The sequence below is a fragment of the Mytilus galloprovincialis genome, chromosome 12 (genome assembly GCF_965363235.1).
Source record: "Mytilus galloprovincialis chromosome 12, xbMytGall1.hap1.1, whole genome shotgun sequence".
Taxonomy (NCBI): Eukaryota; Metazoa; Mollusca; class Bivalvia; order Mytilida; family Mytilidae; genus Mytilus; species Mytilus galloprovincialis.
The window spans coordinates 39,466,542-39,492,717 of record NC_134849.1 but is presented as its reverse complement, the minus strand read 5'-3'; the positions used below and the strand labels follow the sequence as shown (position 1 = coordinate 39,492,717).

General features: G+C 31.2%; 2 protein-coding genes across 6 annotated transcripts; both read left to right on the top strand.

Moving 5' to 3' along the window:
• Nucleotides 1-743: 743 nt before the first annotated feature.
• On the top strand, nucleotides 744-15,835 carry LOC143053529 (protein fantom-like). 5 transcript variants are annotated; one of them, XM_076226322.1, is made up of 8 exons: nucleotides 760-876; nucleotides 2,194-2,285; nucleotides 3,395-3,600; nucleotides 4,983-5,009; nucleotides 8,556-8,745; nucleotides 9,242-9,326; nucleotides 11,546-11,679; nucleotides 13,022-15,835. In XM_076226322.1, the coding sequence occupies exons 3-8, from the start codon at nucleotides 3,406-3,408 to the stop codon at nucleotides 13,132-13,134; spliced, it is 744 nt and encodes a 247-aa protein (XP_076082437.1). In that variant the 5' UTR covers nucleotides 760-876; nucleotides 2,194-2,285; nucleotides 3,395-3,405; the 3' UTR covers nucleotides 13,135-15,835. The 5 variants fall into 5 exon arrangements, with proteins under 5 accessions (XP_076082436.1, XP_076082439.1, XP_076082440.1 ...); XM_076226321.1 differs by lacking the exon at nucleotides 2,194-2,285 and having other exon boundaries at nucleotides 744-876; XM_076226323.1 differs by lacking the exons at nucleotides 760-876; nucleotides 2,194-2,285 and adding an exon at nucleotides 2,374-2,518.
• Nucleotides 15,836-21,710: 5,875 nt separating this feature from the next.
• LOC143055073 (perlucin-like protein) lies at nucleotides 21,711-25,596 on the top strand. The gene is made up of 4 exons (XM_076228216.1): nucleotides 21,711-22,185; nucleotides 23,503-23,591; nucleotides 24,629-24,710; nucleotides 25,259-25,596. The coding sequence occupies exons 1-4, from the start codon at nucleotides 22,113-22,115 to the stop codon at nucleotides 25,483-25,485; spliced, it is 471 nt and encodes a 156-aa protein (XP_076084331.1). The 5' UTR covers nucleotides 21,711-22,112; the 3' UTR covers nucleotides 25,486-25,596.
• The last annotated feature ends 580 nt before the right edge of the window (nucleotides 25,597-26,176 follow it).

Sequence of the window (26,176 nt, the reverse complement as noted above, 5' to 3'; positions counted from 1 at the left end):
AACATATAACAACGGTAAGAAAAACGTTTCATCTTTCAGTTATAAGTAAGTAACTCATGTTTTCGAGTTTTTCGTTTTTTTTTGTGAAAAAAAACCCATCCCTCCCTCTCTCTCTCTCTCTTTCTCTCTCTCTCTCTTTTTCCTCCCAAAAATGAACAGAAATGCCAAAATTCAGCTTATAAAACAAACTCCATTAGTTTGGTGAGCACAACAATATGTGACATATTTTGTCATTAACGCATCTACATGTATCAATTAACAGAACGTCAAATCACGTATGTCTAAAATCAAGCTGTGAGTTTATACAAAAAAATGAGATGTGGTATGATTGGCAATAGCGGTTTATTGTACCTATAGTACTTATATTTATATCTAATACATTGAATATAGAATTATGTCTGCTTATAAATAAAGATAATAGAATAGTACATTAAAACTAAAAATAGTACACAATACTATTAAATAACCAAACGTTTGCAGTATGACGATCTTTTTCACAAAGTATAGTTACCTGTCTATATTCTATTTAAAATAACTTCGATTAAAAATTTCACAATGATTTGTACACTTTGATAAGGGTATTGACATTTGTCTTATTTGTTTATTCATATCTTTATGTGTAGAAAAATCAATGATTTACTGTTGTGTGACCATATTAAAATGGTTACCTGTCTTATTTGTTTATTCATATCTTTATGTGTAGAAAAATCAATGATTTACTGTTGTGTGACCATATTAAAATGGTTACCTGTCTTATTTGTTTATTCATATCTTTATGTGTAGAAAAATCAATGATTTACTGTTGTGTGACCATATTAAAATGGTTACCTGTCTTAACTCAGTTGTACTTAGATGTGTATAAATATTCTGATACAAGTAAGTATAAGAAATAATTCTGTGTATTTATACTTTATTACTTTATTAGGTAAGGGGAAAAAAGCAAAACAAATAAAAAAGTGACCATGACTAAAAAAACGTAGCAATACATCATCGTTTGCATAGAATTTTTGGCGTACAGCAGAAAAATAAACATATATTGAGACAATACACGCGTGTAGTGTGCAGCACTTTAAGCTCGGTGTCTAGAATGAATTTTTTACAACCAATGGGTCAGTACCAAATCTGGTAGAAGTTTCTTCTCCGAGGATATCACTGCCTCAGTTGTCAACACGTCTGAGTTGATATCAATTATCATGGATATTGACATAATTATAAATAGATATTTGGCATTACGGCATATGTATTTATGTTGATGAGTCATTGTTATGAAATGTTATATATTGTGAAGGTACTTTAATTCGTGGGTATCAATTTTCGTGATTTGAGCAATATTTACATGTTCATGGGTTTTTAAAATTGTGGACTTTAGTTTTCTAAAAAAACAAATGGAAAATTAAAGCCTTTAGAAACGAAGGTTACAATTAGTCTGGATTGAAGGAAATTGCAAAGTAAACATTGACCCTTGTAAATCGTAGTGATAACACTAATTAACCCATGGTAAAGTGATCAATATATTAAAGACCATCAAAGGTGTTAATTAAGCCATACACATGTCTCCTAAAGAAAACAGTAACATAAACAAATGCTATAAACGTATCATGAATTGTCAAATAATTCTTAACACAATCAAGCCCAGCATGAAATTATTATTTCCCATATGTACACTTTTCATATTAGCATACCAATACCGGAAATCTGAATTTCGTCGATCAAAAATATTTTTATGAGAGTTAAAAGAGCAAAAGTTGTACAGTTTAGGTTATTAAAGATTAAATTGGTATAATCCTGCATGCGCTTGTAGTTCTGTAATTGCTATAAAAGTATTCTCAGATTTGCGTTATTCAATATATCCTCTAGATCATATCAGTAGTCAAACCTACCGATGGGGATCGTTCCATCTCTTGATTTGGACAATGATTGTTTTATTCCGGTGGACACTTAAATTCGTGGATAAAGTTATCCACGAAAACCACGAAAATTGGTACCCCACGAATAAAAGTACTTTCACACTAAGTGGTTAACAAAAAATACAGTGATTTAATTTTTACATATTTTAAAATTTTCAGCTGACCCCTATTAAACAAATATATATACTAGTTCAGTGGTAATGGACGTCATACCTAACTTGATGAATTAATCTGCAGCTTGAATTAGTTATCTTTTTACTCATTTTCCAATTTTTATTCTCGGTAGATGTTTGGCGGCAGCATTTCCTGGAAATTTGTTTGGTATTTATCCTCTTCAAATTTTCCGAAAAAGTTAACGGGATTTGGTATCAGACTACGGTAATAACTACAATGTATATGTTCGTTCTCAGCAGTTACGTTTAGAAATTTTAAATATTCGTCTCTATGACCATTGGAAATGTTTGATTTACCCGCCAAAAATGATATCATCTTTCACATCAGTATATTGTTATGATTCCATGTCTTAGGTATGAGCATATACATGTAACAGTAGCTGAAAAATTAAAAAAAGATATACTAACATAGTCAAGTAAACATACACTGAACACAAGGTAAATATAAAATTAATAATATAAAGTGATAGATGTTAAACAATTTTAGAAAAAAAACAACCATAACCTTGAACAAATACAGCAAATAGAAGAATGTACGCCGGTAAATGAAAATAATTGTGTTGTAAAGTATACAGCATAAATGGAGAACGCAATTATTTTTTACAAAATAAACAATATTGTTGTTCTTAGTACGAGATTAGCAGTGAAAATATATAATCATATAAAACACTTATCAAAGCTGAAATTAAATGTGTATTGCACTACCTTACACTCAGCTGAATATATATTATTCATATAAAACACTTATCAAAGCTGAAATTAAATGTGTATTGCACTACCTTACACTCAGCTGAATATATATTATTCATATAAAACACTTATCAAAGCTGAAATTAAACGTGTATTGCACTACCTTACACTCAGCTGAATATATATTATTCGAAAGTTCAGCGTATTTACTTTCGATTTTGCCAGATTGAAAAAAATGTACAGTGCAATCAAATCAAAATCAAAGGTCAACAACAAACAAGTGCATATATGTGAAGATGTCAGCATTATTGAATATTCGCTCGTGTTTATAATAAAATCTTACATGCTAACTTAAATCTTTTAGCAGAAAGATTGACAGCCACTTATTAAGCACACTTTCAATTTTTTAAAGCTTAATTTCGATAGAGAGCCCATATTTCATGAAATTCGAGTACGTTGATAAAAGATATGAGAACTAACATTTTTTTTGCAATTCAACAGCTTATCCCTTTAAACAAAATACAATCCTTTTCCTAATGATTCACTATTAATTTCAATGCTGACCTGTAAGCAAACAGTATATCATAACAACTCATACATTTGTCATGTATTGTAATATTTTAGACGGTGTCGTGATGGCGGAAAAATCCAATACTAATGAGGATGCAGCACAAACAGCTTTGATGTGTCAGTTTTGCGATCAACAGAATATAAAATGGAAATGCGTGGACTGCGATATCTTACTATGTAGTTCATGTAAAGAGAAAATTCACAAAAAACTTAAGTCAGCAGATAAACATAAGATTCTTTCCATTCAAGATATCGGAAAGGTAATGTACAATTACAATTATTGAGAGTCATGTAACTTATTGTGTAAAGTAGATGAAACATGGTTTCTATAAAGTCCCATTATAAAAATCTAAAAGAATTGACATCTCATCCTCGATGCTTTGTAGATAGTACCATGAACATTTCATTTTATTATTTTTATATTATTATTGAGAAAACAGACTGTCAAAATGTACGATTAAAATTTGATATTTATTTATTACATACTGCAATATATCAATATATCAAATGAACAATTATCTTCAATTTCTTTTTTGCATAAAAAGATAACATTAAGGTATTTTCCCTTTCCTGTTCAAACAATAGCAAATTATTTAACTGTGACTTTTGTCTTTCAATAGCGAAACAAACTATTCAAGTAATGAATTCTTTTTATGAATGAACACCCGAAACAGTATAAATCATGGTTGGTAAACTTGTTTTTATTTCATGGTTAAAAATGTTATGGCAAATCCGTAATTTTTTATATGTAAATTCAGTATAATTTTACATCTTCTTACTTTAAAACTAGTTCAGTTAGTTTGTGTAATATACATTTCTTATATCATTGAATATCATATATACCGAGAAAAAAAACCCCTTAACATGCTAAAGTAGATAGTTTCCCATTTGCAAATGCAGCTAGTAAGAATGCAGGAGAGAGAAAACGACCAAAGCCTATATTAATATGATTCATTCGTTATGCTGATAAAGAGTTATTCTTATCACATGGGTCAAATTTAGCCAGAAAGAATATCTGCATTGTTGATGATCTGCCTACGTGTATGAAGGAAGCCCGAAATGAACATGTCAAAATTATAAACTGGATCAGGTCAGAAGATAAAAATAAAAAGACGAATTCGTCATTTAGGATTCACTGTGATCCCCGAAACACGCACTAGTTCACGAGACCAGTGGCATTTTCGCAAGGAATTCCGTTGTTGCTATTACTCAATTTATTTCACTTGACTGGGCGGAGTTTAACCGACTCGCTCATAATAAACCAGTCCATCTATAGATAGGTGTTTTAGAATAAATTCATCAATGAAGTGTCCAGTCATTCTTTTGTAAATTCCTTTGATGACACTGATAGGTGATTAGCAATCAGTTATAATCATAACGGCAATCATCCTTATCACACACATCTTCAAATAGACTGTCTTTATGCAAATTGAAACGTAAGCTACACCCGATCAGTTGAAATAACATTGGTAATAACTTGTACAAAACATTCAAGTATGCCGTCAAATACTGTAATAAGTTTACTGACTTGGCTTCCCATATCTACTTTTTGTCACCAGTAAAATATATATCATGCTATGCATGCATATTTGTACATATCTACAATTTCTGATGTATTTTTTCTTTCTTCTATACATTTTAGAATACTAGTACAGCAAAGAGAGTAAATGTAAGTATATATGTGTTGAATTGTGCTTCTATGTGCTTTTTGAGTGAGCTTTTGTTAATATTACTGTAAATGAGCGATTAATACAAACCTCAAACTGTCTACTTAACTTTAACTTATACAAACAAAAAATAACAAGCAGAAAATCTCCGTTATATTACTTCTAAATTGATTAATCAAATATTAATGGATCAATGAATAGTTATTTGAATAAAAAAAAAAATTGAATTAGTTTTTTTTAGACAACTTGCATGTATATAATTATTTGTGTGGTTATTTTATCACACGCTGAAATATAAATGACTACTTACTTTTGAGAGAATAGTTATCGTCATTTTTTTCCTTGAGGTTTTTAATGCTTAATAAAGGCAACAGTAGTATATGACTGTTACATTGCTTTTATCAGTTGTTCGTCCTGTTAGTCAATGCATTTGGTTAAAATATACTTTAAAAAAATTTCACTTTTTTGGTCCTTTGGAAAATATTATTTAAACCACTCTTTAACGAAATTTGTATAACATATACATGTATAAAAATGCGGTTTTAATCCAGCGCAATCATAGGTTTGAACGTTGTTTTCAATTTTGAATTGTTTACATTTTTTTGTTAGGGCTTGTTTTATATTTTTCTTCCGGTTTATATAATCCGTTCATCCTATTTCGACTCTTTAAAATTCAATAGTCTATCCTTAAATTTAGATAAATGATATGGCCTTCCATATACTGTTTCGATCCCTAGCATCATTGAGGAGACATTAATTGTCGAAATCCGGATATTTTGTTCAACGTATTGTACCTCATGTTTGTGGTATACCATCTTGCCGCAAATTTCTTCTTTTCTCTTTGGTATAACATTATTAAAAAGACCTATTTTGTAATGATCTTGTGATCAAATTATTTGGCAATCGTTCATGGCAGTCAGCAGGGTTTAAGAACATCAGTTTTTTGTCCTGTTAGTCAAATGCGTTTTGTTAAAATATACTTTTTCACTTTTTTTGAGTCTTTTGGAAAATGCTGTTTGTGCTGTATTTAGACCCCTGTACAACGAAATTTGTATTGCATGCACAAGAATGAAAATTGCGATTTTTATCCAAAGCAATCATAGGTTTGAACGTTGTTTTCAATTTAGACTTTTTCAATTTATTCGTTTGGGCTTGTATTGTAGTTTCCCTCCTGTCTATATAATGTGTTCAACCTATTTGGACTCTTAAAAGTCAAGAATTATCATAAATTGAAGTAAATATAGCCTTCCAAATACTGTTTCAATCCGTAATGTCACCAAATAAACCCTTATTGTCGAAATCCGGATATTGTGTTCAAAGTTTTGCACCTTATGTTTGTGGAATACCATCTTGTCGCAAGTTTCTTGTTTTATCTTTGGAATAAAATAAATATTAAAATCCATTTTGTTATATCTTGTGATCAATTAATTTGGCAATCGTCCATGGCAGTCAACAGGGTGTAAGAACATCAGTTGTTCGTATTGTTTAGCTAGTCAAATGCGTTTTGTTAAAATATACATTTTCTATTTTTTGGTCTATTGAGAAATGTTGTTTGTGCTGTATTTAAACCTCTATACAACGAAATCTGTATTACATGCACACGAATAAAAATTGCGGATTTTATCCAACGCAACCAAAGGTGTGAACGTTGATTTCAATTTAGATTTGTTTGTGTATATAAATTTATGTACATTGTGTTCATTTATATGCAAGTGTATGTTACTTTAGTTGCTGAATTGATTTTTTTGCGTTGATTTGTTCAATTCGTTGGTAATTTATTGTGTTATTGTAGTATACGTAGTTTGTTTCCTTCTTTTTTAACGAACATGTATAAAGGAAACATTTTTAAGTGTCAAAATATGTTTCCATTTTTAGTCTGAAACCAATGTCTTTCTTTTGATGACAGGAAAAAAGAAAAAAAAACAACAACCTAGGAATTACTACTGTACCAATAATTCTATAACATTCAAATAAGGCTTGGAAATAACCATAAAAATGCTTACTTTTTGTGTACGCATTACCGAAGCTTGTAAAAATCAAAATGTGCACTTTGATACAGTGATAGTCACACCTTTAGCTATAAAAAATGATTAGACATACATATAGAATAGAGGCAGCACTATTTCATTAAATTTACATTATATTATAATTATTTGAATTAAGACTGAATTTTTTTTTTGGCTCTACATGTATATGTTTATATGTATGTGTACACGGGTTGTCCGTAAACTTTTAGGACAATCTCGATAAAATATTTTATTACCCGTCAGCAATAAATAAAACAAGTATATAACTAACTTCATGATTTACTGATTAATTGTACACACATTTTAGTTCATTACCTGCTTAAATAATCATATTTTTATCGATATCTACTAAACCGGAACATCAAACAATTTTTTCTTACGATCCGACGTTTGACGACGTCAACATTTTAACTTTTCGCAACGTAGTCTTCCTTTTTCAAAGAATTTTATACATCTTTTTTACCAGTCATCAAATATTTTCTCAAACTGTTTTGTTTTCATTTTGAAGATTATGTTTGTTACTTCCTGTCTGAGTTCAGGTAAATCGTCTAACCTTTGTCCACGGAGAAAATATTTAATACGCGGGAATTCCGCAAAATCCATCGGCGCTAAGTCGGGGCTATACGGAGGATGTTTCAAACATTCGAATCGAATTAAATCAATTTCTAGATGAGTTTTTAAAGAAGTATGGGCCGTTGCATTGTTTTGGTGACCGTTGTTTAGTTATCGGATCGAAGTAATGAAACCAGCTTTAGTCGGTTAACTATTCTGTTTAGAATTCGTATGCAACCACGATAAACTTCTTTTATAAATTGATTGACAATACCATTCTTTTTGTTAAATGTTTTGCTGTAAGAAGTCGCGTTACCCATATCAGGTCTCCGCCATTTTTTTTTTTGAAATAACTTTCTTAATCTATCCTTGATTTCTACCAAACTTGGACAGAAGCTTGTTTATGATGAAAATATAGTATCTAGAAGGAGATTGTGTAAAAAATTATTTCTTGTTTATCCGTACTTTACTTATAAATTGACTTTGTTTTTTCTGCCAGTTAACAGTACATTAACTCTTAAGTAGGACAAAAGCTTGTTTATGATCGGAAGATGGTATTGAAAAGTAAATTTTGTAAAAAAATCCTTTTTCGTACTTCACTTATAAATGAACTTTTCTTCCCTGCAAGTTAACATAACAATTATTCTGTGGTTAAAGTTTTTAAAATTTAAATTACTTTCTTAAACTATCCTGTATTTCTACCAAACTTGTGCAGAAGCTTGTTTATGATCAAAAGCCAGTATATAGAAAGAAATTTTGTAAAAAAATATTTCCTGTTTTTCCGTATGTTACTTTTAAAATTATGTACGTAGTTTACTTCCTGTTAACATTGCATACAATCTGCAGTTAACGGTTTTTAAAACATTTATTAGCTTCATATATTAGGCGAGACACTGGGTTCCGCAGAATCCTTACATGTTTTTCTTCACCAATCAGGTGAACATCCTTAATTCAATATACTTATTTCAGAGTAATATAGTAACAGTGACCATAACCCACTTAGTGCTATCTACAGGTGCAGCAGTACTAGATAAAGACAGTATATGCCAACTGTTTGTCTCGTACAACTTCCTAGGAATCGAGCTACATGAACTAGAAACTCCGTTTTCTCTACCTAAACCAAAGGCAGAACAACCTATCAATTTTAACTACAGCAAAAGTAAGAATAAATTCATTTCATTTCTTCTGCGAATGAGTTAAGTAAAAAGTTGTCCAACATGTTTCCACAATCACAGCTGATCACATGTGTTCCTCCTGAACAAAACATATTGTTTTGCAAACTAAGTTTATTTGTAGAGGAGTCAATAAACTTTAATTTGCTTTTCTTATTTTTTATTTTCTATTAAAACAAACAATAGATTGACTGGTCATATAGATTGGTCAAATATGAATCGTTTTATTTATAATGTATGTCTGACTTTTGTTGTTGTTAGTTTTATTGAAAGTTTTACATAACATTATGCGTGTATAGTGAAAGAAACTCTCCATCTATTGATGAATTTGTGAAATCTATTGCATTTTATGATAAATTATAAGGGTGTGTTGGAGAATTATATTACCATGGAATAGCTTGTCTTCAAGACAATGAGGTTGACAACTAACTAGTATGTTGCTATCTGATGACCTAGATATTAATAAATGTTTTTGTTTTGTAGCCTTCCATGTCGACATGGCTACGAATTATCCTAAGAGACAATACCTGGCTGGAATGTTGTCACCTGATGATCCGAATGGTGGCAGGTTTGTACCCGATATATATACTTGATAAATTAAATTAAATGCCGATACACATGAAAGATATCTGTGGTACATATGAGCATATCTGTGTGCCAACTATTTTTCATATATTGTTATCAGTAAGTCAAAATGATATCTGTTTGCTTCGTCTCTCTCTCAATATAACCCCAGAAGTACGGAGTTATCTTTACTATTTAGTAAAACTATATTGCTGTCTGATCTTAATAGTTGAAAAATTCAGTTTCATTTATTCATATACGAGGAACATTTTTGTTTATGCCACCACCGTAGCTAAGGGAGCATTAAGTTTTACCCTTGTCTGTCTGTCTGTCTGTCTGTTTATATATATGTATATATGTACGTCCGTCCGTCCGTATGAACGTCTAAAAATTGGTGTTTGTTCACCTACTTAAGTTTACCTCAACTAAATATTATGAAACTTATAACTAATGCTTACTACCACAAAACAAAGATCAAGGTTGAATTTTGGTTGCGTCACGTTTACCGTTCTAGAGTAATGTTTCTTAACAAATTGAAAAGTTGTTTAATTTTACGTTACTGTTCTTTAACTTTAGTTTTCCTCAAAGAAAGATTATAAAACTTGTACACAATGCTTATGACTTCTGAACACAGATCAAGATTGAATTTTAGTGGTGTCACTTTCACTGTTCTTAAGTTGTGCCCCTTTATAAATAGAAAATTGCAGAATTTTCAGTTCCTTTATTCTTAGTTTGTCTTAACCAAATGTTATAAAACTTGTACACAGTGCTTATTAACACAAACCACAGATCAAGTTCGAATTTTAGTGGCGTCGCTTTTACCATTCTAGAGCTATTGTTAATGTTGATCCAGATCGTAACATTGGTTGTATATCTTCAGGCTATGTTACTAAGTTTTAATGAGTCCCATTTATTATAGATAAAGTATATTTTTCAAGATTCGTTTCACTTTTGTTAGTGAGCCCCCCAAATAACTGATAAAGGATATTTTTTTTCAGGATTCGTTTCACAGTTGTTAGTGAGCTCCAGATAATAAATACAGTATTTTTTTTACAGGATTTATTTCACAATTGTTTAATGAGCCTCCAGATAATAGATAAAGTATATTTATTTCAGGATTCGTTTCACAGATGAAAGTGAGCGCCCAGATAATAGATAAAGTATATTTATTCAGGATTTGTTTCACAATTGTTAATGAGATCCCAGATAATAGATAAAGTATATTTTTTTTCAGGATTCGTTTTACAGTTGTAAGTGAGCCCCTCAGATAATAGATAAAGTTTATTGTTTTCAGGATTCGTTTCACAGTTGCTAGAGAGCCCCCAGATAATAGATAAAGCATACTTTTTCAGGATTCCCATCACAGTTGCTAGTGAGCCCCCAGATAATAGATGAAGTCTATTTTTTTCAGGACTCGTTTCACAGTTGCTAGTGATCCCCCAGATAATTGATAAAGAATATTTTTTTCAGGACTCGTTTCACAGTTGTAAGTGAGCCCCTCAGATAATAGATAAAGTATAGTTTTGTCAGGATTCGTTTTACAGTTGCTGGTGAGCCCCTAGATAATAGATAAAGTATATGTCTTTTCAGGATTCGTTTTCAGTTGCTAGTGAGCCCACAGATAATAGATTAAGTATATTTTTTTTCAGGATTCGTTTCACAGTTGCTAGTGAGCCCCTAGATAATAGATAAAGTACATTTTCTTCAGGATTCGTTTCACAGTTGTTAGTGAGCCCCCAGATAATAGATAAAGTACATTTTTTTCAGGATTCGTTTCATGATTGCTGGTGAGCCCCTAGATAATAGTTAAGTATATTTTTGTCAGGATTCGTTTACAGTTGTTAGTGAGCCCCCAGATAATAGATAAAGTATATTTTTTTCAGGATTCGTTTACAGTTGCTAGTGAGCCCCAGATAATAGATAAAGTACATTTTTTCAGGATTCGTTTCACAGTTGTTAATGAGCCTCCAGATAATAGATAAAGTATTTTTTTGGATTCGTTTCACAGTTGTTAGTGAGCCCTCAGATAATAGATAAAGTATTTTCTTAGGATTCGTTTCACAGTTGTAAGTGAGCCCCCCAGATAATAGATAAAATATTTTTTTTAGGATTCGTTTCACAGTTGTTAGTGAGCCCCCCAGATAATAGATAAAGTATAATTTTTCAGGATTCGATTCAAAGTAGTTAGTTAGCACCCAGATAATAGATAAAGTATTTTTTTAGGATTCGTTTTACAGTTGTAAGTGAGCCCTCAGAAGAAGATGACGATGGAGAATGTGAAGATATTGGTATTGCATTTGTCAGTGTCCGAGATATACTTATTAACCATAATGATGTCATAGACCATGATATTCCAAGTAAGTACAGTTTATTTTCCTGATAAAACTGATCAATGAAAATTGACATAGATCTTGGTATTCCAGCAACAGAAACTCTGTCTAGTTATATACTCAGAAATTTGAAAAATGACAAAGTGTTAGTACAGTTAATTTGTCATTAGGAAAATAATGGCTGATTATGGCATATTTTAAGAACATGACATGTGTTTGAGATGAACGAATTTAGAATAAGCATTTCATAGAATGAGACTTTTAAGTACAACATTTGATAACTGCGGAATTGTATCTCGTAGGTCTTTATGTTATTATTTTACTATTTGCGGACCATAGAGCTACATATTTTTCAAAACGTTCAGAATTGCTACTCAGGTTCAGGTCACACTTGTTGTCCAAAAATAAATTGTTTACCGTACATTATTCGCCTATTGTGTTAAGCCATATTGAATCTCGTCGTGAAGTCACAAAAGAAAAAGAAAAAGAATATTTGCTTGATATATAGTGATTAACTAAAAACATGGGATACACAATGCTATTCCAAGTAGGAACACTGGCTGTAGTGAGAAACCATCTCCTCCAAAAAAACCCACCCAATAATATGAATAAGGGATATTAAATCGTCTTGCCTACGGTTTGCAAGATACAATTATGTTTTAATGAACAGATCCCTTTCTCATATACTATAAGCATATGGGCAACTTTATTGGGTATAAAAAATGACTGCACAGAATACCATATCTGTCTGACAGTGTTCATTCTAACCTTGGTGTCATTTTGATGGTGCAGTGGTCAACATTTGGTTCGTTATAAGGTCTGTTTCTCTGTTATTATTCACCACAGTGTAACTATATTTGGTGCTTATAATGGTTGTCTGGTTTTCATGACTGTATGTCAGGTTTATCTTACTTTCACCTTATTTTCACGGTAGTTTTGTCACTCACATAAAAAAATCTAAGATAGTGAATCAACACTTTGTTTGTTAGTCTTGGATTAGTTCTTAATTTGAGTTCATTTATATGTTTTGGAGTTAGTTTGAATTAGAAAATATTATGTTCATTTTCACTGAACAAGTGCAAATTTTGGATTAGTGGTAAGCTGAAGCGTACCTTAGGGTGTGTGTTGAAGACCCTTTGGAGCCTTCGGCTGTTTTCTGCTCTTTGGTTAGGTTAATTACACGGTTGACACGGTCCCCATTTCCATTCTCATTATTTTTGTATTATAATAATAAGAAGTGTTAATGTCAGTTGTTAACTTTACACAAATTGTCATGGAAACACATATTTTTGGTAATACTTTTTGTATAGATACATTGTACAACATCAGTCAACAACAATGAATTAGATATCCTACTTTATATTTTCAGTATTTGATGCTAAAAATGAAAAGGAGAAAATAGGAGCATTAAATGTAACTGTACAATGCCTGTCAGCTTTAGAAGCTATAGAGAAAGAAATGCAGATCGATGGCACATTTTGAAAATAGAACAATTACTAAGACAACAAAAACAGACAAGAAAATTATGAAATTGTCAATGAAATGTGGAAAATAGAAAGTTAATCAAAGACATGCTACACATCTTGTAAATGTGCTTACCTTAATAGTACTTTTGAACATCTATTCAAAGAGGAAATGTTGATTGTATTGGTTTGCATCAATAGTTTTCTTTTTAACTTTGTTTTTAAATTAAGTGCTTGATTTTCATTGATGCCATAGTATTTAAAAAAAGTTTGAATACTTGTAAACCAGCATTTTTCTGTCCATCGTGTCGCGATTTTGAGCGGATGAAGGCTTTTTTTAATAATAATTCATCAGATTTTTTAAAACATATAGTCCACTTGTAATTTTGTCCATCTGAGGAGTTAAGCCTTTTTCAACTGATTTTTATAGTTCGTTCTTATGTTGTACTGTTATACCACTGTCCGAGGTTAGGGGAGGGTTGAGATCCCGCTAACATGTTTAACCCCGCCACATTATTTATGTATGTGCCTGTCCCAAGTCAGGAGCCTGTTATTCAGTGGTTGTCGTTTGTTTATGTGTTACATATTTGTTTTTCGTTTATTTTTTTTAATATAAATAAGGCCGTTAGTTTTCTCGTTTGAATTGTTTTACATTGTCATATCAGGGCCTTTTTTTGACTATGCGGTATGGGCTTTGCTCATTGTTGAAGGACGTCCACTGACCTATATTTGTTAATGTCTGTGTCATTTTGGTCTGCTGTGGACAGTTGTCTCATTGGCGATCATACCACATCTACTTTTTTGTATATAATATTTATTTATTAAAAACATATTCAATAAAACTTTAACAAAATGTGGATATCTGCCCAGTTCATCCATAACTGCCGGATTTGTTGCTCTTTAACTTAATTCAAGTATAAATTTACTAAAGCTCAATTTAGCCATCTCTATTTAGCCATCTCTACTGGCAGTTCTTCGCAAAGTGTATGAAATAGTGACCCCATAGTTTATGTCATCCCATATTTCACTGCCATAGATTAAGACATATTTGACTGTATGGTAAAATACAAGGAGTTTTAATTTTTGGTTTGTCATCTGAAAATATTTTTTGAGTTTTGATAAGGCCTTTTGGCCCTTTTTGTACATTTCATGTTTTGCATCACCAATCTGTAAATATGACACTAAGAGGAAGTATTGTTCCGATAACATCAGGTATCAAAACACAACTTAATGAAACGTACATTAAAACAAAGTTGACCCTAAAACAGATAAAATAGACACTGACAGTATTTGTGTTACCATGAAATTACCATTGAACACTACTTATTACATGATTTTCCTCCACAAGCATTATTCTAAATCATCCCAAGTTATATCAGTGAATTTTCCAAGTCCAAGGTCCCTAGCTCTCCACAAAATTATCAGACCAAAACAAAACTTCGAACTTGATCTGTAACTTGTCATGATGAAATGATATACAAATTATCAAAACAATATCTTCAAGCATGACAAAAAAGTGTGAAAAACCCTTTAACATTAGATATGATTAATAGTTCTATAAAACTAGTTAGGTTGAAACACAATTAAATATATAAAAAAAGAGGATGTGCCAATGAGAGCAAAATGACAACGAAATTAACAATTATAGGTCACAACGTATGCCTATTTACAAATTATAATGAATATAATTAAAAGATCCAAATATTTTTTCTTTCATTTGTCACTAACTAATATAGATTTGCCACTTGATCACTGGAATCAACAATTTTTATCTACACAATGTAATGTAATGTAATGAAATATATACCTTGATGAAATTAGTTTACTATATGATTAACATGCAGGTTTCACTTTATTTAAAAAAATCATATATATAGCATTCAGAAAGTTAGACTATGAAGAATAACAAACTCACCTGCCACAAAATTATTCAGACAATCTACCAAAGAAAAGATAAAAAAAAAATGAAATTTTGTTTAGAAATCTTAAAAAAAAGAAGAATTATCTCCCTTTGTACTGAAATAGGGTGTACCGTAGAATTCTAACATAAGATACTGGACTATAACTCTAGACTGAATCATTAGACCGGAACAAAATTCGAACTTTATCTATTTCTTGTCACGTTGAAACTATTTACCTAATACAAAATCAATATCTTCAAGAACGAAGAAAAAAGTGTGGAAAACTGATTTGCAGATAGACAGATGGACGTAGTGCACACGTAAAGTTCATCGATAGGGGACTAAAAAATAAAGTAAAACATGCATTTAAAGCAATATTAACTATCTTGAGTTGTTGCATGATTTCCCCACATTGTTTTCAAATTGGAGATCTTGTCATGCTGATAAAAAAATATTCTGTACTTAAAGTTCTATTACAATTTTTAAGATGAGGAAGATCAGTTTAATCGAGGTCTGGATTTGGCATGTCAGTAACTGCTAGTTAATTATCAAGTATCATTGTCACTTTACCTTTTGGTACCTATCCTGAAATCAGAGTTGGACTTCTTTTAAACTGAGTTTTATTGTGTATTTGTTTATTCTACATTGGCAGGAGGTATATGGAACGGTTGAGATCTCACAAAACATATTTCAACTGCGGGATTTTAACCGAAATCAAGAGTCTCTGTTTAGTCTTGTACATGTATGTTTTATTTATTTTTTTATTTCATTTATATGTTTTGGAGTTGAGCATGAAGACAATTTTCACTATCACATTTTTCGATTTACTGTATTTGATTTTTTTCCAAAACATAAAGAATACTTTGTTATTATTAGATAACAGATAATTGAACATTGTCATAAAAAAAAACTAATCAGTGTGGTTGTTTTACAATGAATCCTATCACCATTTTGACACTTTAAGTCATTAAACTCTAATTTTAATATATAATAAAGAAAAAAAATTCTCAGTAAAAATTTCGATTGAAATTTAAAAAACCAAAAATACATTTATCATGTTTTTAAAAGTAAAATAAATATTAAATTAAAATAAGTGTTAAGCTTCATCTCTATAAATTCTATTAGACGTAGAGATGTTTACCTTGACATGTAGAATTCGCATGAAGCTTAAATTCTTTGAAACCCTTTAATATGACATTTAAAACAAAATGTAATATTTGTATCACATATTGAATAAACTTTTTACGTGAATACGTAGAAGAAAATTCAATACATCTAGCATTTATTGTATATGCAAGAATCTTCTGTGACCTCATATTGTTTTAAAAAATTTGATTGTTCTTTTCACTTGATAAAATATATTTACAAATGTAATGTGTAATTCAATGCATTACTTTGCAAAATTAATTGTAATGTAATGCATTACTTTGATGAATACATTTAATTGTAATTTAACAGGTCGGGACCACTACCTTATATGGAAATGCATAAATTAGCATACTTATGTTCTCGCACATGTAATTGTATATTTACATGTGACGCAATTTATTTTTACCTAGGTTTTTGACCAATCCACTAAATGAGTCACAATGCATGATGGAATACTACGTGTTTACAATCAACCAAGAACACGTGTTATTAAATGAAATACAACACATTTTTTCGTGCAAAGCGGGATTCACAATTTCGCTTAGTTTTTCATTTTGTGTATCCTCATTTATAGTTCGTGATATAAAGTATTACTTCCATGCTCAGATTAACGATGAGTTGTTTCTATGGGAAGAAAAAGGGGTTTAAATTACCCGATATATAGCCATAAACATGTTTGATGATGGCACAGAGATTTCATGTATTTGTCCACCAGAAGCAACGAAACAACAGCGAAAAAACACAACTACCCATGAGACAAACTTACTGGTGTAAAGTAAGCCGTCGATAAAATGCAGCCGGTGCTGATATTCAAGAGTACAGCAATGTTCGTATAGATAATTAAAGGCAAATGTGGGATCCTTGAATTTTGTGTTCGTAAAAAAGGTGAATAAATATTTACATACATGGCAGTGTTAACAAAATCTATAAATATTTTTGTTGGTCACATTTCAGTATATGGGACTTCTAAACTGTTCCTTTTTTTAAGGTAGTGAAGTCAGCAACTGTAGTTTCAGTTTGTTCTTTTTTTAACGGGCTCGGACATTTGCCAAACTGAATAAAATCATTACAGCTGATTTCTTAAACCTGCAAAGTAAAACTTTGGTTGGCTTGCTTGCTTTGTTTGTATAGTTGTTTATACAAGTTTGAAAATAAGATTGACATCTTTAAACAATATATATATATATATAGGCATAGTTTAACTTGTATATTTTATATTTTGTACAATATACAAACAAATCAAGCAAGCTAACCAAAGTTTTGCTCCATATGCATTAGGAAAGAAGCTGTAATGATTTTATTCATATGTATGTGCGACAAGGTGGAAAATTTGATTTTTTTTGGTGAAAATTGCAGCGTTGGATCTATAATATAAAAGAAGATGTGGTATGATTGCCAATGAGACAGCTGTCCACAAGAGACCAAAATGACACAGAAATTAACATTTATAGATGACCATACGGCCTTCAACAATGAGCAAAGCTCATACCGCATAGTCAGCTATAAAAGTCTCCGATATGACAATGTAAAACAATTCAAACGAGAAAACTAACGGCCTTAATTATATAAAAAAATGAACGAAAAACAAATATGTTACACATAAACAAACGACAACCACTGAAATACAGGCTCCTATACAATATATTTTTTTTTGATCGGATAGATTTCTTGTCCTTTTATATATTTAATTGGGCCTTTTTTTTTTTTTTTTTTTTTGGGATTGTTTTACACAAGTAATTTTTGGGTCATTAATAGCTCACTTTTCAGCATTGGACCTATGACTACTTACTTTACTAAATTATGTCTCTGTTGGAAAGATGTCTCATTTGGCACTCATACCTCATCTTCTTATTTCTATATACAAAGCACGTTTTAGAAAGAAAACAAAATAGGTAATATGGCACCCACTATGATCCAGAGACTTTAATATTAGAGATATTTTACATATGTCAACAGGACAGCAGCCGAACGATAAAAAAACCTCTGAAGTATATTTTGTGATAAAATTAGCAACAAACGGATATTATCGATGGATGAAACTATAAAAAATGTACTGAGCTATATACCGTACCCGCTCAGTGGCGGATCCAGGGGGCGGGGGTTCCGGGGATGGACTCCCTTTTTTTGGACGATCAGTGCATTTGGATGGGGACATGTAGTTGGAACCCCCTTCCCTTTTGTCCAGGGTTATGACCCCCCTTTTAAAATGGCTTGACCCGCCCCTGCCGCTTTCATAACACTTCATTTTAGAATACTGAATATTATGATGTTCTTACTATTAGTTCAGGTCCTGATAAAAAAAATACACATTCAGTACAGAAAGAAGTGTTTCAATGAAAGTTTCGTGTTTTTCTAGGCAGAAATAATTTTGCAATGACATTATACATGTTTAAAAGAGCTCAAATGATTTTCTTACTGGACAGTGGTCACTTCATTGGATATTTCACTGTGTCATGTCGTGAAATTAATGCAGGTTCAATTCATAACAATGCACAAAACCGGTTCAACTACTTTTGCAAGGCGAAACAGAAAGTCAATCGTGAAGCCAATAAACAATATTTGTTTTAATCTGAGCATACAAATTGAAGATTACGTTATACATTTTACATTAAATATATTTGCAGAATAAAAACTTTGGTAATGAGAGTCCCAGACAATATATTAATTGACTGTTTTCCCACTAATTCCACGTGTTTTTAAGTAGTAGTTTACTCGTAGTAGCCCACAATGCATTGTAGTTCATTGAGTCGATTGGTCAGTTTTTTCAAGGCCAAATTGGCCTTGTGTTTTGGAAATTACTATGCAAATATATTCTGACGTCAGAAAATATAGAGTTCTCGACCTGTTTAATGCATGGGTTTATCAATTTAATTGTAATATAATTCATTACATTGCAATGTAATTCTCCCCATGCCTGCTCTCATCACACAATGGTACATTGGCTGCTGCTCCTTATTTTATGGACACCTGAATCAATACAGCAATTTTCAAATCCACTACTTGTCTATACAGTCTAGAAAGCTTTGCCTATTTTGACTTATGTTCTGTTGATTATCTTCTCCTACTTATCTAAGTATATGTACCTTCATTAAAAATAAGAAAGCAAATTTTAGTTGCATAAAAGGAAGTTATAATAACTGGCACAAATGCCTGACTTCAACATTTCGAAATAATACCAACAGATTTGCCCTAAAAATATGACTATACAAAAAGCATTTAATTATTAATATGTTCTTATACATTATACATGTTTAAATCAACATGATCAATATGACGGTTTTATGAATGAAAGCAGTTATATTGCATCTCCTAATGTGTAATGATATATAATACCAATCTTTAGTCAATTTAGGAATTTGAAATTTGAAGTTATCGCCGAAAAGGCCAAAAATTGGAACTGATTTTTTCACCAAATACAAAGATGTTACATTTGGTCAGTGAACATCATAAATTGACCTATGGATATTCGTTTTTCGTGCTATATGTACATGTATCACTACTTTGTATTGCATTCGTGTCAGTTCTGACTTTATTACAGCTACAAATACCTATATCTTTTACACTATCAAATGATCTAATGACTAAATATTTTAATTTCTATAGAATTACAATCACATGCTTAATGATCTGCCTTTCCACTTTGAAAATGTGACGAAAAAGTGTCTGGCTTCATGCATTTAGGGATATGTTTTTATTTAACTGGATAATGATTGCTTCAGCTTATTTAGTTAATGCGATAATTTCATTTCACTTTTCTAACGAGCAGTTGGGTGTTTAAAACCGTAAGGCATTTCAAAAAAAGAATATCCACTTTAGCGTGGTCCGTAAGCATGGTAAGATAGAATGGACATATTGCAAATCTTAGCAGAAATTGATAGTTTTTAAGGGTTTACAAGTCTAATAGAAACTTACTAGGTGAACTAACTAAGCTATTGTTCAGATGTTGATAAAGGGAGAGGGAGGATTCAGGACTTCTTGTGTGGCAAAAATGAGGTTGATTATTAAATAAACTATTGGATCAAGACCGAAGTAGGTCTCAGTTTTGCAGTCAGTGCAACCTCCACTTTTAATAAAATTTCTTGATCTTCCAATTCAACCAGCTGTGAAAATGAGATCAAGGTCAAGTGAACCCGGTTATTCACTACATCCCAAAAACAGTTGATTATTACTTATTTACTTTGAATATCTATTTTTGACTTTTCAAATCAAATCAAATCAAATCAAAGTTTTATTTATTGTCGATACATAGTAAACAAAGTAACACAAGCTCTAGTGAGCTTTTAAACTTTTAAAATAATTAATTACAAACAAGCAAATAATATGTAAACAAAACACACATATTAGACAAACATACATACATTACAGCAGGATATTAAAAGCACATACATGACATAAGCAAACAAAATAATACTGTTCATGCAGATAAAAATATAAAATCATAGCTAGCTAATTTTAGTATTATTTTATATTATTACATAAACTAAATTCATATAAAATATAACAGTGACTGTGTATCCCAAACTCTGTATATGATTGACACAATGTCAGACAGAAATTTTCATATTTTATAGTTGACAACATAGCAGAAAAATGTCAAATTTGTTTTTCAGTCAGGCAAACCCTAGACGAAATAACTATAACGTCTTGAAAGGCTATTTTTTTTGGCATTGCGCTTCACTATTGCAAAAAAAAAATCATTAGCCTTTCAAGATATCATTTGGACACAAACCATAAAACAGTTAAGCACAGACTAATCAAATGTTTTGGCCTTTTTACATATTTATTTTAATGTTTTTACGCAAGATATTAATCATCCATTTAGAAATATTTTTTATAAGATAAAACACATTTATATATTTAATCACACTCCAATCACGTACTTTTTTGATACACATTTGTTGCACTGTATGTAATACTTACTCTTTCAAGTGGATGTCTGGTACAATAAACGACCGTTTGGTGATGTTGAAAAAATGTTGGTACGGAACAGTAAATATAAAAAAGAAGATGTGGTATGATTGCAAATGAGACAAATAATGTAAAGAGACCAAAATGACACAGAAACTTTGTCAACATAAGGTTTTCAACAAAGCCCATACAAGAAAAGTATATTTTCCATATGGTACGAGGTACTAAATCTTTTTCCATGTGGTAGGATAGTGTTTTGTATGGTACAAAATAGATAATTTTAATGGTACGAAATGGCAAATTCATAGTACGAATTGATAATTTTGGATACGAAATTGTTAGGGTACAAAATGACTGGTTTAATCTAGATAAATAACAAATCAATTAAAAGACTTATGTAAAAAAAAAATCGAAATACAAAAAAAAATAAAAAAAATAAAAGCACGCATAAAACATTTAATGGAGGGTAAAATTTCATTACGTTTATCAATTCAACAGTCAGTTAAACATTATATTCAATTATTAGTAAATAAATGAAATATAATACCACATTTCAACAATTGTCACGTAAGCATGTAATACGTTTTTATGTTGGTTTCTAGTATCGCTTCTTTGACTTTTTATTCTCGGAAACTTGTGGAGCATAATCGGATTTTGCACATTCGCCTGCTTACGTGACAAAATGCTTAGTTGCGTCTACATTATTTTGGTTTGGTCTGTTACTTCATTATTAGCCACGGAGAAAAACTGTTCTGGAGAATCATCAGACACATCCACCGAAAGTCCTTGTTTATGGACGATGATAAAACATCTTGTCAGTATAGAAAACAGGTTGAACGAAGTCATGAATTTTAGTAATCATAATCATTTAGCAATAAACAAAGTCGAAGGAAAGCTAGAAAAGGGTGAAGATATTAAAACGAAAGTCAAAAGTTTGGAAGACTGCTGTAAGAAACAAAAGGCACAAATAACCAGTTTAGTATGAAATGTTGGTGCTCAAAAGAGAGAGTGCAGAAGTATTCAAGCTAAACAAACTGCAATGATCTCATTATTAAAAGGAAATCAGAATAAAATGATGGGTATGCAGTTGGAAATAAATAAGTTGAAGAAAAGTAGGTATAATTGTCAATTACGAATGCATAATTGTAGGAAATATGGAATCAAATGAAACATATATATAATTTTAAAAAGATTATTGCAGATGCATGTAAGGTTAGAACAAATATATCCAGTCTCACCGATTTATTGGCTAGGGAATTCAAACTTTGTACATTGTTTTCTATATTTTAAAACAGACACTTTCATACAGAAAATCACACCAAGACAGATCTGCTAAAAACTCATCAGCCAATAACACAAACAGATATGAAGCCAACCTTTTAATTTACGGCTGATTCATTTATTTTGTGGTTATTAATTTTCATGGATATAGTTAAACTTCCACTTTCGTGAACATTTAATTTCTTTGCTTTGGCTAACTTCTCAGTTACTACTTTCGGGAGTTTGTTATTCGTGTATCATTTAAATTTGTGGTTCCTGTGTGCACACGAAACTCACGAAATTGGTATCCAACGAGTAATAATGAATCAACAATAACCTCAAATCTATTACCTAATTAACAAAAAAAAAAATACCACCGGAAAAATATATTATTTCATATCGGTTGAGAATAAGATTCTCTTATTGGATTAAAAGGGGTCACATGACATTCATTATTCTTCAGTAATAAATTCCATCGGACATTAACGGAAAAAAAACGGACCAGAAAACCGGTCGTTAACGAACTTTTACATGATAATGACCGGTGGGGCGTGGTTTCCGTCTGATAATGACCGTTGGGGCGTGGTTTTCGTCTGATAATGACCGTTGGGGCGTAATTTCTCTGTTAATGACCGGTAGGGCGTGGTTTCTCTGTTTAAAGAGATGTACCTTTTATAAAACATGTTCCTGTTTTTTAATATTATATTTGAGTTGTTGAATTGTTTATTATATGTTTTCGTTAATTATAAAATTAATGATAACTTGATTAAGTATTTATATACTGAAAAATTGTACTAAAATGAATGGCAGTATTACTTCGACTGGTCTTCACCCTTTTGCCATAGAAATCGTACAACTACTCGAGTTCGCTGTATGCATTTTGAATTTATGAGAATTTTCAAAAACATGGTTTCTCAATGAAATAAACATAGTAGTTCCTGAAAAACTGGTCATTATCGTGATACATGAACTTCCCGTAGGACAGTAGTATTGACTGCGACAGCGATAATGACCTCGCCTTCGGCTCAGTCATTATCACTATCTTAGTCAAAACCACTGTCCTGTGGGCAGTCCATATATCACGATAATGACCAGTTTTTCAAGAACTATTATATAAATACATTTCAATCACATCAATCTTCAATGTCTAATATTTTGGTTTTTTTCAGAGAGTTTTTCATGTCCCGACGACTGGGTTACTTTTTCGGGTCACTGTTATTGGTTCGTGTATAGAAAAGTGACATGGAATATTGCAAAGGTAATTTAAATTGAATGTATCACTTTTGGTATTTATTACCTCGTAAAATTTGTCGTTTTCATAATTAAATGTATTGAGCCCTAGAGACCATCCTACTGAGTTATGCAACATATGTTTGCATATATTAATAATGGACAAACGATTTTAGATTATTATTCCGACCTTATTATCTATATATAATAATATCTATATATATATATATATATATATATATATATATATATATATATATATATATATATATATATAAGAATGTTCAACGACAATATATATATAAATATATATATATATACATATATATATAATACATAAATATAGTTATTTTGTTTGATTGTATCTTGCATTAATTTATTGGATCCTTTACTATATTAGATAATTTAGCTGACCTGTAAAAGTAACATCTCCATGCCTTATATATCATGTACTGATGTACGACGGTAGATAAAAACTGACGTTGAAAGCTAACACCCGACCACCGAAAGCTTCATTTTATGAGGCCCAGTTGGTCGTGTGGTCTAGTGGGACGGCTACAGTGCAGGCGATTTGATGTCACGATATCTCAGTAGCATGGTGTCAAATCCCGGCGAGGGAAGAACAAAAAATTTGCGAAAGCAAATTTACAGATCTAACATTGTTGGGTTGATGTTTAGACGAGTTGTATATAATATATGTATATATTAAAAATAAATATATATATAGGATTCGTTGAACATTCTTCAAATACCCTCCCCCCCCCCAAAAAAAAAAAAAAATAAAAAAAAAAAAAAAAACCAAACAAACAAACAAACAAACGGGAACTAGATAAACAACTTAACTCTGACTTTGAGACACAAGATAAATAAAATGTGGATCAAATTACCACTGGTCTTTCCCTCGGGTTTCACGTTAGTTTGTGTAAATTTTTTTCTCGTTACATCTCGACCATGTCAACGTGTACCTGCATGATAGGAAAACCCTTCCAGAGAACAATGTCTATGATTGGATTATTAAACTTTCCAATATAGCGAAATCATGTTATAGTTATTGTTTTGTTGTAGATTAACTGCCAACAAAAAGGTGGTTACTTGGCGAAGGTTGACAGTGGAGCAGAGAACTCATGGTTAATTTCTAAATTGAAAGGTATGTTCTATCGTTAACATACACGTAGTACAAATGTCACTATATGTTTTAGTTCAATGTTATTACCTTAGAATATATGGACTGAAGTTTTTTCTTTATGAAAAAATGTTTAGTTTTCGTTAAAGATTGTTTACCAACTTCACTTTCAGTTATTTACCATTTTTTTTTATTTCTCTGATTACTAGCGTTTCAATACTGATCTGATAATCTTTCGTAATATTTTTTTCAAGATATTGAACCTAAATTTTATCATACTGATTTAACAATACTTCTCCATTGTACCAGTATTGACGAGTCTCGGCATCTTTTGTTTTGTTTTCTGTTTTTTTGGTTTATGTCTCATTGATGATATCTATTTTAGAATGTTACGGTTTATAAGTAAGGCCACAATACAATAGAGAATGGAAATGGGATGAAACATGTTTTTGGAGATCTCAACTCTTCCCCTTTACCTCTAACCAATGAAGAATAAACAAAGACACATATTTTTTAAAATAAATTAAATCTTCTGTTTACTTATCTATATTTGTTTTTTTTCTATACTCTAGCTGGAGTATGGATAGGCCTGAATGATATCCAGACGGGAGGACACTGGAGATGGACGTCCGATAATACTGGATTATCCACTAGTTACTGGCAGTCTCCCGAGCCAAATGGCAGAAGGGCAGAAAACTGCGTTAACTATTGCAAGAAGATTTGTGAACAGAAGACTTATGGATGGAATGATCTTCCATGTGACTATCCAATAGGATATGTCTGTGAAAAACAACTTTAAAAAATACAAATAAAGTGTATTTTTTCTTTCACGTGTTTGCTTTATCACCGGTATGTAACTAGCATCAAATCCCTTATATCAATGCAATGCATAATATTATTTTAAAAAGTGTTGATAAGCAGACTCTTTAACTGAATAAAGTTAAAGCATTTCGTCAAAAATTAGGAAAGGGGTTCACTTTTTTTTATTGTTTAATAGGTATAAGAAGATGTGGTATGAGTGTCAATGAGATAACTCTCGATCCAAGTCACAATTTGTAAAAGTAAACCATTATAGGTCAACCAAATGGGTCGATACCACTTTTAGTGTAATGTTTCATCCCGAGGATATCACTATCCAAGCAATTAGCATCCTTACTCTGACATGACACATTAAAGATGGGTTGATTGTTGTACATATCTTTGAATGAAAATAAAACATCAATATACACTTGATTTTATATCATAACTTTAGTTTTGGTTGAATATGCTCTATCATATTCACTGTTTATGCTAAATAAATGAAAATAAATCAAATATCATGTCGCCGAAAAAACAAACTATACCCCTACTTCCATCCCTAAACCAAAAAGCACAAAGAAGGTTACACGAGCATAACTGAAGATACATGTATTGTCGAAATGCGCATCTGGTGCAGGAAAATAGGTACCGTTAATGTTATTACAAACGATATCATGATTCCTTCAACCTTT